At 33.5% G+C, this 14862-nt stretch overlaps 3 protein-coding genes across 3 annotated transcripts; 1 reads left to right on the top strand and 2 right to left on the bottom strand.

The window, feature by feature from the left end:
• Window positions 1-25: 25 nt before the first annotated feature.
• LOC109580167 (uncharacterized) lies at window positions 26-4964 on the bottom strand. Its single transcript, XM_019993078.1, has 15 exons — window positions 4832-4964; window positions 4096-4242; window positions 3823-4053; window positions 3150-3256; window positions 2893-2972; window positions 2687-2844; window positions 2427-2618; window positions 1577-1726; window positions 1265-1522; window positions 1104-1216; window positions 958-1037; window positions 767-915; window positions 533-718; window positions 272-483; window positions 26-220 (listed from the first exon to the last, which is right to left on the bottom strand). The coding sequence occupies exons 1-15, from the start codon at window positions 4899-4901 to the stop codon at window positions 26-28; spliced, it is 2328 nt and encodes a 775-aa protein (XP_019848637.1). The 5' UTR covers window positions 4902-4964.
• A 1579-nt stretch (window positions 4965-6543) lies between these two features.
• Window positions 6544-9777, top strand: LOC100631682 (suppressor of fused homolog). The gene is made up of 10 exons (XM_003382309.3): window positions 6544-6717; window positions 6760-6894; window positions 7645-7780; window positions 7832-7978; window positions 8021-8106; window positions 8155-8227; window positions 8283-8554; window positions 9295-9379; window positions 9434-9547; window positions 9597-9777. The coding sequence occupies exons 1-10, from the start codon at window positions 6611-6613 to the stop codon at window positions 9720-9722; spliced, it is 1281 nt and encodes a 426-aa protein (XP_003382357.1). The 5' UTR covers window positions 6544-6610; the 3' UTR covers window positions 9723-9777.
• Window positions 9778-11031: 1254 nt separating this feature from the next.
• On the bottom strand, window positions 11032-14862 carry LOC105313818 (myosin-10-like). The gene is made up of 2 exons (XM_020002049.1): window positions 14701-14862; window positions 11032-14413 (listed from the first exon to the last, which is right to left on the bottom strand). The coding sequence occupies exons 1-2, from the start codon at window positions 14746-14748 to the stop codon at window positions 11105-11107; spliced, it is 3357 nt and encodes a 1118-aa protein (XP_019857608.1). The 5' UTR covers window positions 14749-14862; the 3' UTR covers window positions 11032-11104.

The raw sequence follows: 14862 nt of genomic DNA, 5'->3' as shown, positions 1-14862 counted from the left end.
ATCAGTTACTACTAATAGTTTAGATTCATACCATAGAAACATCTTCAGTAGATAGCATTATGATTACATTAGGACTAGAGAATAAATTAGCAGTTTGAATAAGGAGTGATGATACATTGCGTAGGTTATTTTCATTTTGATCACCAGGCTGACTTGCTAACATCACAATATTCGAAAGATTCTGAACAATTTGTACAACATTCTCAAGAGTTACATTAGTCTATTTAAAAATGACAATGCACTTAAAATAATTCAATAGGTACACACTTACATCAGCTATGCTAGCAAATTCAGCAGTAATCCTAGGATCAGCACAGTTTGATATATCATGAGTGTCCCAGGCACCATTCCTTCTACACTGTCTAATAGCTCTAGCTCCAATAGGACCATGAGGACAAGTAAGAAAAGCTAATGATTCAACTGGTGTTACTGGCCATTGAAATGTACCACGATTTGTTACAATAGTGTCATTTTCACAAGTATCTGTGATATACAAAAAATAATCTACCAAATCAATATGTTATCTTCTCACTAGTTTCACATTGACTATAATCAGGATTTTCCCAACCAACTCCATTAGTCTGACACATTCGAGTGACATTTATCATAGGATGGTTACCACAAGGCAATGCAAGTATAGTATTACCAACTGACTCTGACCATGTGTGAACACCAAAATCTAGTGACTCAGTTTGGCTTTGACTGCAAAACCCAGTGACTAGAAAGCCACAATTGTATAAGGTCAATAATTTAGGGTCAATATTACCTGACATTACAATAGATTGAAATGCATTATTATCAGTATCTGATATAAAGGTACTTATGTTTTGCCAAACAATGGCCACAAATGAACTGTTTGGTGGATACTCCCTCACATCACATTCTACACGATCACCAGTAACATCCTCCTCCATTCTATATCAATTACTATATAAAACTTATTATGAATCAACTTACAGTGGAACAAAGTGACAATATATTTTCCTAATTGGATTTATTGTTGCATTGAAACTATCAACAACAGCTTCATTAAATATCTGTATTGAAAAAAAGAAGTAAAATAAATAATTTTTCTGTAAGCTACAAATAGTGTACATGCATACGTTCGCTTCTAAGACTTCTAGTTTATAATCTTTATCCTCAACATCTGTTAAACTTATATTAATAAAGAAAGCAGTGAATCTGAAAAAAAATTGAGTAAATGGGCCACTGGGATCTAAAATAATAACAATTAACATAAAAGTAGGAGAATTTAACTACATACTTTTAGTACTGACTGAAACTGTTTGAGAGTAATTCCCAGATGAAGATCTGCATGTGTATGATCCAGAAATACTTATACCAGGTAGTATAAGCTCACTCTCTCGTCTCAAGTCAATGTAACTTATTAAATATGTTCTACCAATGAATTGCTGTGAATAGAGTCCCTTAAAATCAGAAATGGAGAGTTCTTCATTAAGGAGTCTTATTCCATCATTTACTAATGTGAAACTTGAGTTAATGAACTCAGTTAATTTTTGAACTGTAAAATGAAAAATTATGAATTCATTTTTCCGTATCAATAGAATTTCTTTACCTTCATTTCCATTTGAATCAAACCACTTGAACTCTTCTCCTGTTTTGCAAAATATTCCACAGAACAATAAAAAAAAATATCCTTGATTTATTGTATAAAAATCTCTGACAAATGCACCGTTAATGTCAAAAATTGAAACGGTTTCTGCAGCTATTATATAAAAAAGATAAAGTTATGCAAGTAGCAATAATTGATATTTTATTGCTTCTCTGATGCAAGGATAATTTTTCTCATTGTACATAAAAACAAACTTGCATAGAGAATACACGTAGTATAATCTCGATTGGGTTTTAGTAAAATAAGGTGCATGCTATGGTATAAAAGTAGCCTATAAAACATTATATCAGTTTCAATTTCTTATATGATCTAATAAGAAAAATACATACTGTATAAGGGGTATATTTTTTCAGAATTTAATTTTGTTCTTTTCATTCTCATTTCTTGTGAAATGAATACTTTCCAAACAAAAAGGCATTTCCTCAATGCCACATGTGCAAAATGGCTGGTCAGAACAAAAATAAAATGAACAAAAATTTCTAATCATGCTTAAAATGTAGAAGAAATATACTTGCTACCATACAAGATGATTTATTGGTGGGAGTAATATTTGGTGAATTTTCCTGTGGAATAAAATTGGCGGATTTTATATTGGCAATTTTGTGCTGTGTCCCATATATTGCACATGCTCAGATTAAAACAAAATGGCAGATTCTTATTGGCAATTTTTTCATAGAACCGCCAGTGACCAATATTAATTTCCTGCCAATAAATTGTCTTGTACTGTATATGGTATTGGGGCTAAATGTGAATTCTACTATACCAAATGAAGCTACTCAATAATTAAACTTACATACTCCACATCGACTATAGTCAGGAGTATCCCAACCAGTAACACGACAAATTCGAGTAACAAAACCACAACCAAAATTACAAGAACGTGAAACAGAAGAACTAGTCCTTCTACTAGTCAAGGCTATCTCAGGCCAGGTATTATTACCATACACTGATGATGTAGTATAGCTCTCATTACAAAACCCGAATTCTAAAAATATACAATAAATTTTAAATCAATTACAATAGTTTTAGTTTGTTGAACTACTTATCATGTACCTGAAATTTGAAGCTCTTGAAAATCCTCAGAAACTAACAGGTTAATGGTTTCATAAATATTTTGTGCCACATTCAACATCAACTGCTTATTTGGTGGATACTCTCTTACATTACACTCAATGCGATCCAATGACTGATTACCAAAATGCTGTGCAGTACTGCAGTATATAGTTAATATGATGTGAATGAGAGCTATAGGTTCTTACAGTGGAACAAAGGAACAAGATATAGTCCTGATTGGATCATCTGATGCATTTAAACCAGCAATAACAGCATTAGTAAATAGCTATAGGGAGGAGAAAATGAAGGAATACATGACAGTCTTTCAATGTACAGTTTTCTTTTCATTAGTAATTGTATATGTGCATGTGCTATAAATAAATTTTATTGAATGAATTAATGAACTTTTTTCTTTTGACACTGTACCTCTGAAAATGTGTGCATAACAAATGAATGTTCTTACTCTTGACTCAAAGACTGCTAAATCATAATCCTTATTATTCACAGAGCTTGCACTAAAAATTAAACCAGTCATCCTGACATAAAACTCAGAAAAAGATCCACTAGGACCTAAAATGTCAAATTACAAGAAGAATCATATTGTGTGAACAGCTTGACTATGTTAAATCAGTTTTAAGGGAGATATTAGATCTAGCTATCCATCTTATAAAGCTCCACTTTAATTAAAATCATACATTTATATTATATACATATGCACAGGGTTTCTCACAAAGCATGCTATGTGAGGTAAACAACATGCTTCATGAGCTGAAAAGCACTGCAAACAGTACATGGCACTTGAAACAACTTTAAAAATTCAATATTGCTCAGAATTAGTTCAATTTTGTATACAACACAAGAACATGTACATGTGTTATAAAAGTTATAAAAAATTGACAATTCTTTCTTAGCCATTTTGGATGAAATTCGGTCGAAGACCAATGGCAGCCGGCCCACTTGATATACAACTTAAAACATGGATGTGCACCAGAAAAAACTTATTAAAATGGTAAATTCTCTCCTTGTGACTTTTGTCAAAATATAATCTTTGGGCCAATTTTAAAGTAATTTGATTATCCACTGGCAAGAAGCTGCACTATATCAAAATCTTGTGCACATGCACAAAGAGCACATACTTGACACAACAATAGTAAGGTTTAGCAAGTTGTCTCCATCTTCACAGGTATAGTGCCCACCAATAGAAGAATCGGGAAGTATGATATCAGACCCATTCACATAACTTGACATCAAAGAGGAGATTGAGTTACTTGATTGGAAGAGTTGTCTAAAGTCTTCTATAGATACACCTTCACTGAGTTTGCTGGTATTTGTAATACTTGATGCTATAAAATTCATATTATCTAGAACTGATAAAAAGATTTAAATAATGCTAAAATTTATTATTGTACCTTGAATTTGGTTTCTAAACCATGTTATTGTAGGGCCACCAGGTTTACCATTGTAAAAGCATACTAATGACAGATTGTATCCTTGATTTATTTTGTATATACCACCAGTAACCAATTCACCAGTACCCCAATCAAAAAACTGTAATTCTGTAGTCATAAATTAGTTCATAATACTATTATAATCATGAAGTGTATGTTTTATGTAAACGACACAATGCCTAAGCATATACTATGACATTGTCATGCTATCAGTTGAAATCAACTGTTATCAGTTAGCCCACTCCAGATAAAGTAAACATGGACAAAAATGGAACAAAGCCATGCATGTAAATTTTAATAAGTTGTACACTGTAATTACTAACTACTTTCAGTTTACAATGTCATGTACACTGCCTTGTATAAGCAATAAAGCATGCACCAAAATCTATTATAGGTAAGCCATACTGCATGATATCATACAAAAATATTTTTCAATGATTCATGAGAGATGGTAAATAAGACTGTCAGATCATAAAAATGAATAGATTGTTCGGTAATGACAGAAATGTTCCTAATTATGGCAATGAATAGTGCACATAAATTTACATTTTTTAGAAATTAATTCTGTTGTTTTAACACAAAGTACATTGACTACTTACATGACATGTTATTATCACAAAACAATCAGGCTAAGGTTGAAAGTAGCAACAAGGAGTGATTAAATATCTGCACAGAATTCAATGATAGATCAACTCACGTGAGTCTGCAACAGATAAAAGACACAGGAATAGAGCTACTGCTCCCATTACTTTTGAGAACGAATACATCTTTGAATCATCACAGAGAAAGAAAGAGAAAGAGAGAACAAATAATATTTGTGTAGCTGGCACTGGCTGTCATATTATATAACAAGTGCACATGAGTGGCTTCAATACTACACAAAACTAGTATATGATATAGACTGCAGCGAAATCAATCACTTATGAGAATTCTGCTGCTAACAGTAAACAAAAATTATTATAGTAATTATTTTTACTGATACAAATTGCTGCCGCTAAAAATTACTTTTTCACACTAAAATTCTCTTTTTGCTAAATACCTTGTAATACAACCCATTGTTTTTTTCTGGATTTTAGAGCAACTGTAAAAATTCATAAAAAACCAGTTTTGATTGAAGTTAGCTCAAACCTTACACACAACATAAGAACATGTATAATGCATTTAAAAAATTATAAAAATGTAAATTTCTTCTTAGCCATTTTTGATGAAATGTCCTACTATAGCACATGTTCTTTGGTCCAATTTTGAGCAACTTTAAAAATCAAATTTTGATCTAAATTGGCTCAAACTACAATGTAAATACACAACATAAGTACATGTATATGCATCATAAAATGCAACAATTCTCTTTGGCTATTTTTCACAAAAAACTATTGTGAAAGGTATCATAAGAAATTTAATGAAATGTGGCCATAATTGACAAAAGGGCCCTTATGGCGGATTTTTAAATTGATCGCTATAATTCAAAATATCAACCTGTGAGTGCTTTGTTAGGCAATCATTGTTTCTAAAAGTTTCATGGTAACTTTTTGTACCCTGTGGAGTAATTTTATGATAAATGGGGCTCAGGAAGTTGGATTTCTTAGACTAGAAGGACTAATTTCACTACCCGCCATAAGGTACCTTTTGTCAATTATGGTCACAAATAATTACATACAGTATAAAGGAATGAATGTATAGACATAGCTAAAATGTGATACACTGATTGACAACAATGATTTTAACAAATGACAGACATATTATTAGATACTGAATATTAAACTTAAAGTTGCAAAATATATTTCTTGCAATCAGTCCAAAACAGGGTACCATGCTAATTTTTAATTACATCAATTTAAGGAGGGTGGCTAATCATTAGCATATACTTGTATTGGAACTATAGTGAGTCTATTCATTAATAACAATGCATGTAAAATGTCACGCACTAATAACAATGATTTTATGCTGTTCCCTCAAATCAAATAATCGTAAATGTCATTGATAACTGCATTATATATAATAGACTTACATCAGTTTAACATCACATATTTAGCACAAAAGCAGAGCTCAGTATTGCACTTATTTCTTGCAGGAACAGAGTGAAGTGAAGAAGAAAGAAATGAAGTGGGAAATGATTTTTGAATATATATAGCCCAGTACCTTTGTGGCTTCTGTTCGCATTAATGAGCCATTTAGGAGAACTAGTTTACTGACTGAGGGTCATAATTACCCACTGTCTTTATGACATTTAGATATTGTTACCTTTGTATCAATAATTCACTAGATCTATTAGACAAGTAAACAAACAGGCATTACCATTTGCCAAGAACACTCAAAGTTTTTAAAACGTTAAAGCAACCTCATTTTTGGTGCATGCAGAAATGCAAAAAAGTCAATTTTACAAAAGGGCGTGACAAAATTTTTTGGGGCGGAGAGGTTAAATTTTAGTGTATCTTCAAGAAATAAACACTTGCCAGGTTCTTTTTGACTGTTGGCTATGTCAGCGAGGAGACCCATTGGGTTAGAAGGACTTTATGATGCATGTAAGGAAGTCTACCCCGACCAACCAAATCCACTTCAGATAGCATCGGTTGTCAAATTTTGGTGAGCACACAGATCTTTGTTGTTGATTGTACTTGTGTGTAGGTTGGGTGGACCTGATCCCCTAGACTTTATTAATATCTATATCAATCCTGGTGATAAGAAGAAAGGTATTCCTCCTCACTGGCATTATGTCACTTGTGGTTTGTCAGATTTATATGGAGACTCAAGAGTACATGAGTAAGTTTAACAGTTTTTGACTTTTTATGATTATTTCCAATCAACTTTTGCTTTGAAACTACTTGTACAATAAGTGCATATATTGTAGTGTTTATTTTATGTACTGTACTTTGTAATTGCATTTATAAACAATGTGGAGTGAGACTGAAAATATGCAAGCTTAAAATTGAGTTATTATCAGATTTGTGATTTTCGTATCTTTTTGATTATAAAGGTCCATGTTAAAATTTGGGATATCAACTAATATTATTACTACAAGTTGATTCATGTGCATGTATACACTAAAAAGGGTGAACGCATTTGTGATAAGCAGCACAATAATTATTATAATTACTTTTTGTTAAGAAATTGATCACATTTACTGATCATTTTTATCTTTCGTGGTGGCTTGGTTTAGTGCATGTTCTTCTCTATAACAAACAATAAGGAGTTACTTGAAATTTCTGCTTTTTATGTTGATGTAAGAACCAAAATATTAATTGTAGCTATAGTGCACGTAATTTTGTTTAGACTTTGAAATGTACATTGTATGTGGGTAGGCACTCTATTTACATGTTTACGTTTCATCATGACTGTGCATGTGCATGTACATGTACATGTACGTGTACACATTACACATGAATACATTTTATTTTTACTGTAGCCTATTGCTGGATATTGATATTGTGTGTACAGGGAATTTAGATTACTTTTGATGACATTAATACTATGTATATAAAGGATTTTTCTGACAACAATTTCTTTTTTTAGGGTGGCTGGTCCTGATCAAGCCAGTGGATTTGGTTTTGAATTAACTTTTAGATTGGACTGTGATACTTCTATGCCTAGTTCACCATCTACATGGCCTGCTGAACTCCTGCAAGCTCTATCACGTTATGTTTTTCAAGTAATATAATTGTTAGTCATAATTATAGTTAATGTCATGCTTTTGTAATAGTCTGATAACGTACTATGTGTTGGTGATCACATATCATGGCATACGTCTCTTGATAATAGTGATTCTCGTATTCAGCACATGCTTTTAGCATCAGATCCTCAGTTAAAACCATTTTCTTCCTCTTTGGGGTCTGTCAGTTTCATTCAGGTATCAATCAATATGGATCTAGCTGCTACTATCTATTAATAGATTGTTGGTATAACTAGTGAAGAGTTACAAGCTGCTCAGCAATGGAGTGTGCCAGGTGTATTAGACCTTATGAGGCAGAAACCATTGTAAATTAACATGATGTAACCTAATGATTACCTGTATGTACATTTTAGGTCTGGAGGTGAGTGGCTAATCACAAATATGAGAAGAGGGGAATCTCTTTTTGAAATGGATTCTGATAATTATGTAAGCTACAATAATGTACTTGTTTATAGTTTTAAATTAAGTAATAAATTAATAGGCTTTACTTCAGAAAGGCATTACAGAGGAAGGTAGTTGTCTTAGTGGAGTTAGTGCTGTGTGTAGCTGGGAAGATGGTGCTGGAAGAAAAGCTGGTGGTGCTATTGTTACTGATCTTCCTGGAATGGGTCCTAGTATATCAGTTGTAGGTAGTGTGGCTCCACATGGGGCTGAAGGTGGTACTACAATGGAGTTGCTAAGGACACAATGCTTAAACTATGTAGAATTATCTTTTAACTTTGAAGCTGCTAAGCTATTGTTTCTTGCACTAAAGTGAGTCATGTACACAATCAACACATACATGTCTAGTATACATGTACATGTACATGCAGAGATGTGGAAAAAATAATTTTGCCACCAGACGTTTGTCCTATTCATTGTTAATAGCACATTACCATGAAAATGCTTGAAAATGATGCTACGCTAATGTCAGGTACTATTTGTCAGATAGCTCATTAGATGCTTAGAGATGGCTCATTTTGCTTTTTCAAAGTCTTGAAAATTGTTCCATTTTAAGCCACTATTTTAATTTCTCGCAGCCATACCAACTTCACTTTATAAATTATCTGTTTGTTATTATTTGGAGTAAATAAAACGGTCATTTTGTCCTGTAAGTGTTAATTAACCCTAGTGATGAAACAAATAGTATTTTTCACTATTCGAATAATTGGCATGCTAAACGAACGAATATTCAAATATCTCACTATTCGTTTCAGCACTAATTAACCCAAACATTGGACAATATTATTTACCAATGCTTGACAATGACTGGCATGTCTGACAGTTTCCACATCATTGTGTACATGTAAGGAATAAAATTACATGTACTGTACATGTATGTAGAGTAGTAAAATGTCATAATTGATTGGGCTTCCAAGCTCCAAATGATCTATAGTTTACATACATGTACAATTAATTTGAAAAATCTTTTTTAAATAATTATTATTATCCATGTTTTAAAACTATTTTTATACCAAAAGTGTGCCTTTTACTGTGTTTTATTGCTAATTTAGTGGTCGTGTCAAACATGGAAGACATTTTACTTTTAAGAGTGTCACTGGTGATGTGGCTATCACTTTAGTTTCATCTGGGATAGAGGTATGTGCTTTGATTGGACTTTCTTAAATATACATGTACTACAAATTACTTTAGGGTGCATTTGCTGATGAGGAACATCCTTTGGCTTCACAAGGAACTTGGTTGCATGTTTTTATTTCTAAATCTGATATTGACATGATGCTGAAAGACATAAGAATCCTCAATGATGTGAGTATTTCATTTTCTTGAAAATAATTAATAGCTCTAATTTTTGCAGCCTAGTTTAAAGCTGCCATGCACGTTTAAATGGGCAAGCAAGAAGCTGTCAATCTCAGTTCACGGCAATGATCAGTTAGGAAGAACACTACCTATTAATACCCCCAATACTCCAGACATCACTTAACATTATTTTACATTTTTAAGTTCATTGATAACAATGCTTTAGCAATCTCATGTAATTTATTAAATTACTATACAGACTGATGGTACTGTGGTACTGTATGTATTGTAGACTTTGGCTTCTATGGCTTCTATGACTCTAAATAATAAAAACCCATGCTTGCATGGTGGTGAAAACAATATCAGGAACATTTTTTAGACTAATATCCTTGTTACTTGTATTACCTTGTGGAATCAAAATAGGCAAAAGTGACTGCAAAAACTAGATATGTGGCTTTCTCATATGCTGTTTCACCTACAAGTAAGGCTTGCTCAGGCCAATTAATTATTGCATGTATACAGTTAAAGGGTTAGGTGTTATTGTGTTAGGCAGCATGACATAATTTATTTGGTGGGAAATTAATTGGCTACAAAGCATATTTACTGGTCGTTTGCATTTTTTGTGGTGGCTTGGTCAAGTTGATATTTACGTGGATTTAATATTCAAAGCATATTTTCCTCTATCATGACAAATCGTAGGGAGTTAGCTACATATAATTTCTGCTGCCCAAGTTGATGCTGCATTCCTTTTTCAAGCTTGATAATGTACTATGTGTTGGTGATCACATATTCATGGCATACGTATCTTGATAATGGAACGGTCTTCTTCTCAACTCCCAATTGATATACAATCAACAGTTGTAGTATTCTCCACTATGATGATATGGGACCTTGGCTTTTGCCTTTCTGATGGAACATTCACGTCTCTACTATCTCAAGCCTATATACCAAATCTTTTGTAGAGATCTTTCAGTTGTGACAGTATTAAAAAGTTATATTCAGATTTGGCATCCAACTACAATTAAAGACTTTTACAGCTTCAAGCTGCCAAATACATCAGACTATTGCTCTGGCTCTAATTGCTTGAACCGCTTTATAGGTCTTCTCCTTCTCTCAATCTACTTTGAGCACTTACATGTAGATGTTTCTTTTGCACTCATTTCTGTAGTAACTCTTCAGAGCCAATAACTCACGAGAACCATTATCATTTGAAGCTCTCTCAAAAATTCTCTCACTTTTTTCAAACTGCCAGCTACTACATTGGAACAGTATGTATTTTATCTTTGATTTCTTTCTGTCTCCCTTGTGATAAATTTAATATAATTTTTATAGAAGCATTTCATTTTAATTCTAATAATTTGTGTACATTATCACTATAAAATTTATGTTGTTAATGCTTCAATGTTTCTCTCCCTCCTAACTTTTCATAATAATTATTTTGTAAGGCTCTTTGACCTCTTCTCTGAGTCCCTTAATACACCCAGTACTCCATATATCACTCAAAATTATAACACTTCATTTTAAAATTAACAATACTTTAACAGTCTCATGTAATTTGTCAAACTGTTATAGACTAGGTACACAGACTGATGGTAGTGCATGTATTTTAGACTTCGGCTTCTGAGTAGAATTTCCAATGCTTTCATACTTACTCTGCTCCAAGTTGCAGCTCTTCAAGAGGGAAACGGGCTCACGAAGACGAGAGGTTTCTAATTCAACCATTCTCGGTATGACTGGAGAAAATGAAGGATGGTTTGCAGAATGTGCCCTTGATGTAACTACAGACCAGTTCTGAGATGTTTCAGTGTATGGTCGAACTCTTTGTGAGTGTGGAGTCTCAATTGTCCTCTTGAGAGAATCTTGAGCATGTTGATACTGGGTTGAATTTGATTGTATAAAACTGATGAGGCGGAGGGTAGGATGTGGCCCATTCGTGTCTCTATTGGTACCACGTGAAGAGACAGAACCTTTTTCAGGTAATATTAGTGGAGGTGCACGCTGTAATGGGGTCATGAGAGTAGAGTGTGGCCTAACAGGATAAATTGGCTTTACAAGGAAAAGACCAGTGTTCTTTTCTGTTTTGGTAAGTGCAGTTTGTATATTGCTGGCTAAGCGAATTCTTCGTGTTGACAAGGCATCCATCTTTTGATGAAATTTTTTCTCTCTCTTGTCTTGAAAGTGTTGCAGCATATTGACCAATCTACCAATTTGTTTAGGCGATGATACTGATTGAAAGACACTGCTAAGTGCTTCCTTCATATGAATCTCTTGGCTTACTTGTTGAGCCAGGCTTTGAAGCTGTTGGCCAGGAATACTAATATACTCTTTCATTTTGCTTGTAACAACTTTGTATTCTTCTTCTGAAATTTGATTTTTCCTTCTTGCTTCCAAAAGAGTTTGTTCATTTCGTTTGAAATCAAGTCTTGTGAAATAGGCAGTTCCCAAATTTGAGTGACTTAAAATTTGACGGAGATGAGATATATCTGATTTTAGGTCGTCCACCTCCATGATCAGATCTGCAACAGCATCATGACTTTTACGCAGCTCAGCTTGGTGCCTGTCATTTGTCACTTGAAGTCTTTCCTTAAACTCCTCAATTTGAGAGTTGAGCTTGTTAACTTCATCCTTGATTTCTTCTTTGTTAGGTGATTCTTGACCACTTAATGGAGATTTTGTTGATGAAAAGCTTTCCTGAAGTCCAACTTGCAAATTTTGAAGGGTTGATGAAATAGCAAATCTCATCTGTGTCACTTGTCCCTGTACTTCTTTACTCATGTCAAGGCTGAATGTGCTGGGAATGCTGTCTTCATCTTGTGTCGTGCTAGCACCCTGTGTTTCAGCATGGGCTTTAATCATATCAAGGACTCTTTTCTTAAATCTCATCACAGTTGTAAAAGTTTTCATCCACTCCGTTACTATGGGATGATCAAACGTGACACTTTGAGGCCTATCATTATGTTGCCATAAATAAGAGGAAAGTGGAGTATTTAGTCTAGGGAACATAGCTTGAGGAGATTTGGGACTTGCAGCAGAATAACGTGTTGGAGCACTGCTCATTGGAGAATCATGGGAGCTGTTAAATGACAGAATTTCTTTGATTGGAGTGTCACATGATGATGATCTATCAGCAGATAAGTATGATGATGATGACAATGAATAAAAAGAGCCTGTCAGTGCACATTGTGTACTACGTGTTACCATATCTTTTGGATGCAAAAGTTGATGCAACTTTGATTCAGCCTCCTCTAGCTGGTGCTGCAAATTTTGCACCTTACTTTCTAAATCTGCAGTTTTGGATTTCCGCTCAGTTTTCCATTCCATCAATTCACTTCTTTCATTCAGTAATAGATTAATTTCTTCCTTTAATCTATCTCTTTCTCTTTGAAATTTGTCAATGAAACTCTTAAGCTCTCTCACTTCCTCAGTAGCCTTTAATAACAAAATGCTTTTCAAGTTGATTTCATTTTTCAATGATGATATGATTGTTTTTGATTTTTTCTTGATACTTTGTACCTCAGATTTCATAGCATTTTCCTTTTCAACGTATTCCTTCTGTAAAGCTGTTATAGCAATAGCTTCTCCTTCAGATATTTCCTTATTTACAGTGATAACAGTATTTGTTACTACTGCAACTGGCTCATTTTTGATCATATTGGGCACAACGTTAATGGCAGGGGCAACTACATCATTGGTTTCTTCACTCTCTTTATTGGAAATGGGAGCTACAATTACATCCATATCTTGCTTTACAGAAACCTGTTTCTCTATGCTTTTGCTAATTTTAACTTCTTTTTCTTTGTCTTCTTTTTCTTCTTCTTTTTCTTCCTGAACTTCTTCAAACATTTTTAAATCGTAGTCTACAAAATTGACTTCTCTTGCCTTAATGTTTTCTAATTCTTTTTCATGCTGTAACTGCATTTCCGCCATTTGCATGTCATGCTCTTCTCTCATGGTATCAATTGTTTCTTGTAGCTCTTTCACACATACTTCTTTTTCATTTTTAAGCTTCTGACACATTTGTTGATTTGACTCTAATGCTGTTCGTAACTCCTTGATCTCATTTGTAGAATCAGCTGCAGCTTTAGACTGTGTTTGAGAAGCTTCCAGCTTAGATTTTTCTAATTTTTCTGTAACATTTTTAAGTTCAAGCTGTAAAGTGTTATTCTCAACTTCAAGTAATTTCTTTTGTGTTGTTATTGTTTGTATTTTCATGCACTCAGCATTTTTTACTTCCAAAACTTTCTTAAGACCATTATAATCTTCTTTACTTTTTTCCAAGGCTGCTTTGCTTATTTGTACTGTTTCAGACAATTCTTCTATTTGATCCCTTGCTCTGACTAGTGCCTTTTCTAGTTTTCGTCTTCCTTTTTTGCTGTCTGGATAAGTAGATGCCATTGTTAGCATCTGACTAATTTCTTTCACAATTGATGTAAGTTTTGATGCCATGCCAATTGTTGACTCTATAGCATTTTCTAACTCAACAGTATTTTCATCTTCTAAATCGATCAAGTCTTCAGCTAGAATTTTATTCATTACAATGCTACTTGTTTCTTGAAAAAAGTCATCTAATGAAAGAAGTACCTGCTCTTTCTCCTCACACTTTTCTTCAAACCCAATCAAACAAATCATTAGTTGCCGTTCATATTTGGCACGCATATGGGCGTTACTTAACAATTTATAAAACTTAGATGGATTAACGATACTGGCAAAATCAATGGCAGCATCAGCATTCTGGAAAGAATCGAAGTGCTCTATTTCATCCCGACCACTGTAATCCTCTAATGCAACAGATATCCTCTGCTTTATCTTTTCTAGAGAAATTTTTGTTTCTTCTCGTTTTCTTTCTCGTTTTGCTTCTTCTTCCTTCAACAATACCTATACAAAAACATGAATACATGTAATGTAAATTGCATTATTGTTTGTAATAGGCAAAAAAATTGTGAGTCAATCAAAGGTTTGAGCGGCCATAATGTATGTACATGTACATTTATACCAAGCATAAATTAATTTACGGTTCAATACTTTCAAAATGCTCAGCCCCACTAACTACTATGAGGCAATTATTTGAATTAAAAACCATACTGTTGCATATTAAATTATAATGGTTTGATGTAATTATGTCCTGCATTCGGTAATGCAAAGAAATACAAGCACTCATTTACCTGCTCAGCTGGGTCTAACCCTTCCAGCAACTGCTTTTTCCAATCCATTATAATAGATTATACTCTTTGTAATAAAAGCAAGTCAAGGAAATCAGTAAGAGATCTCAGTTGCCTTCATTTACCCTTCATCACAATTCATTAACACTTAGTTTCTATGGTGAC

Source organism: Amphimedon queenslandica, unplaced genomic scaffold, assembly GCF_000090795.2.
Source record: "Amphimedon queenslandica unplaced genomic scaffold, v1.1 AMPQUscaffold_13522, whole genome shotgun sequence".
In the NCBI taxonomy this organism is placed as follows: Eukaryota; Metazoa; Porifera; class Demospongiae; order Haplosclerida; family Niphatidae; genus Amphimedon; species Amphimedon queenslandica.
The sequence above is the reverse complement of the archived record's forward strand: the minus strand, read 5'-3'. Positions and strand labels throughout refer to the sequence as shown.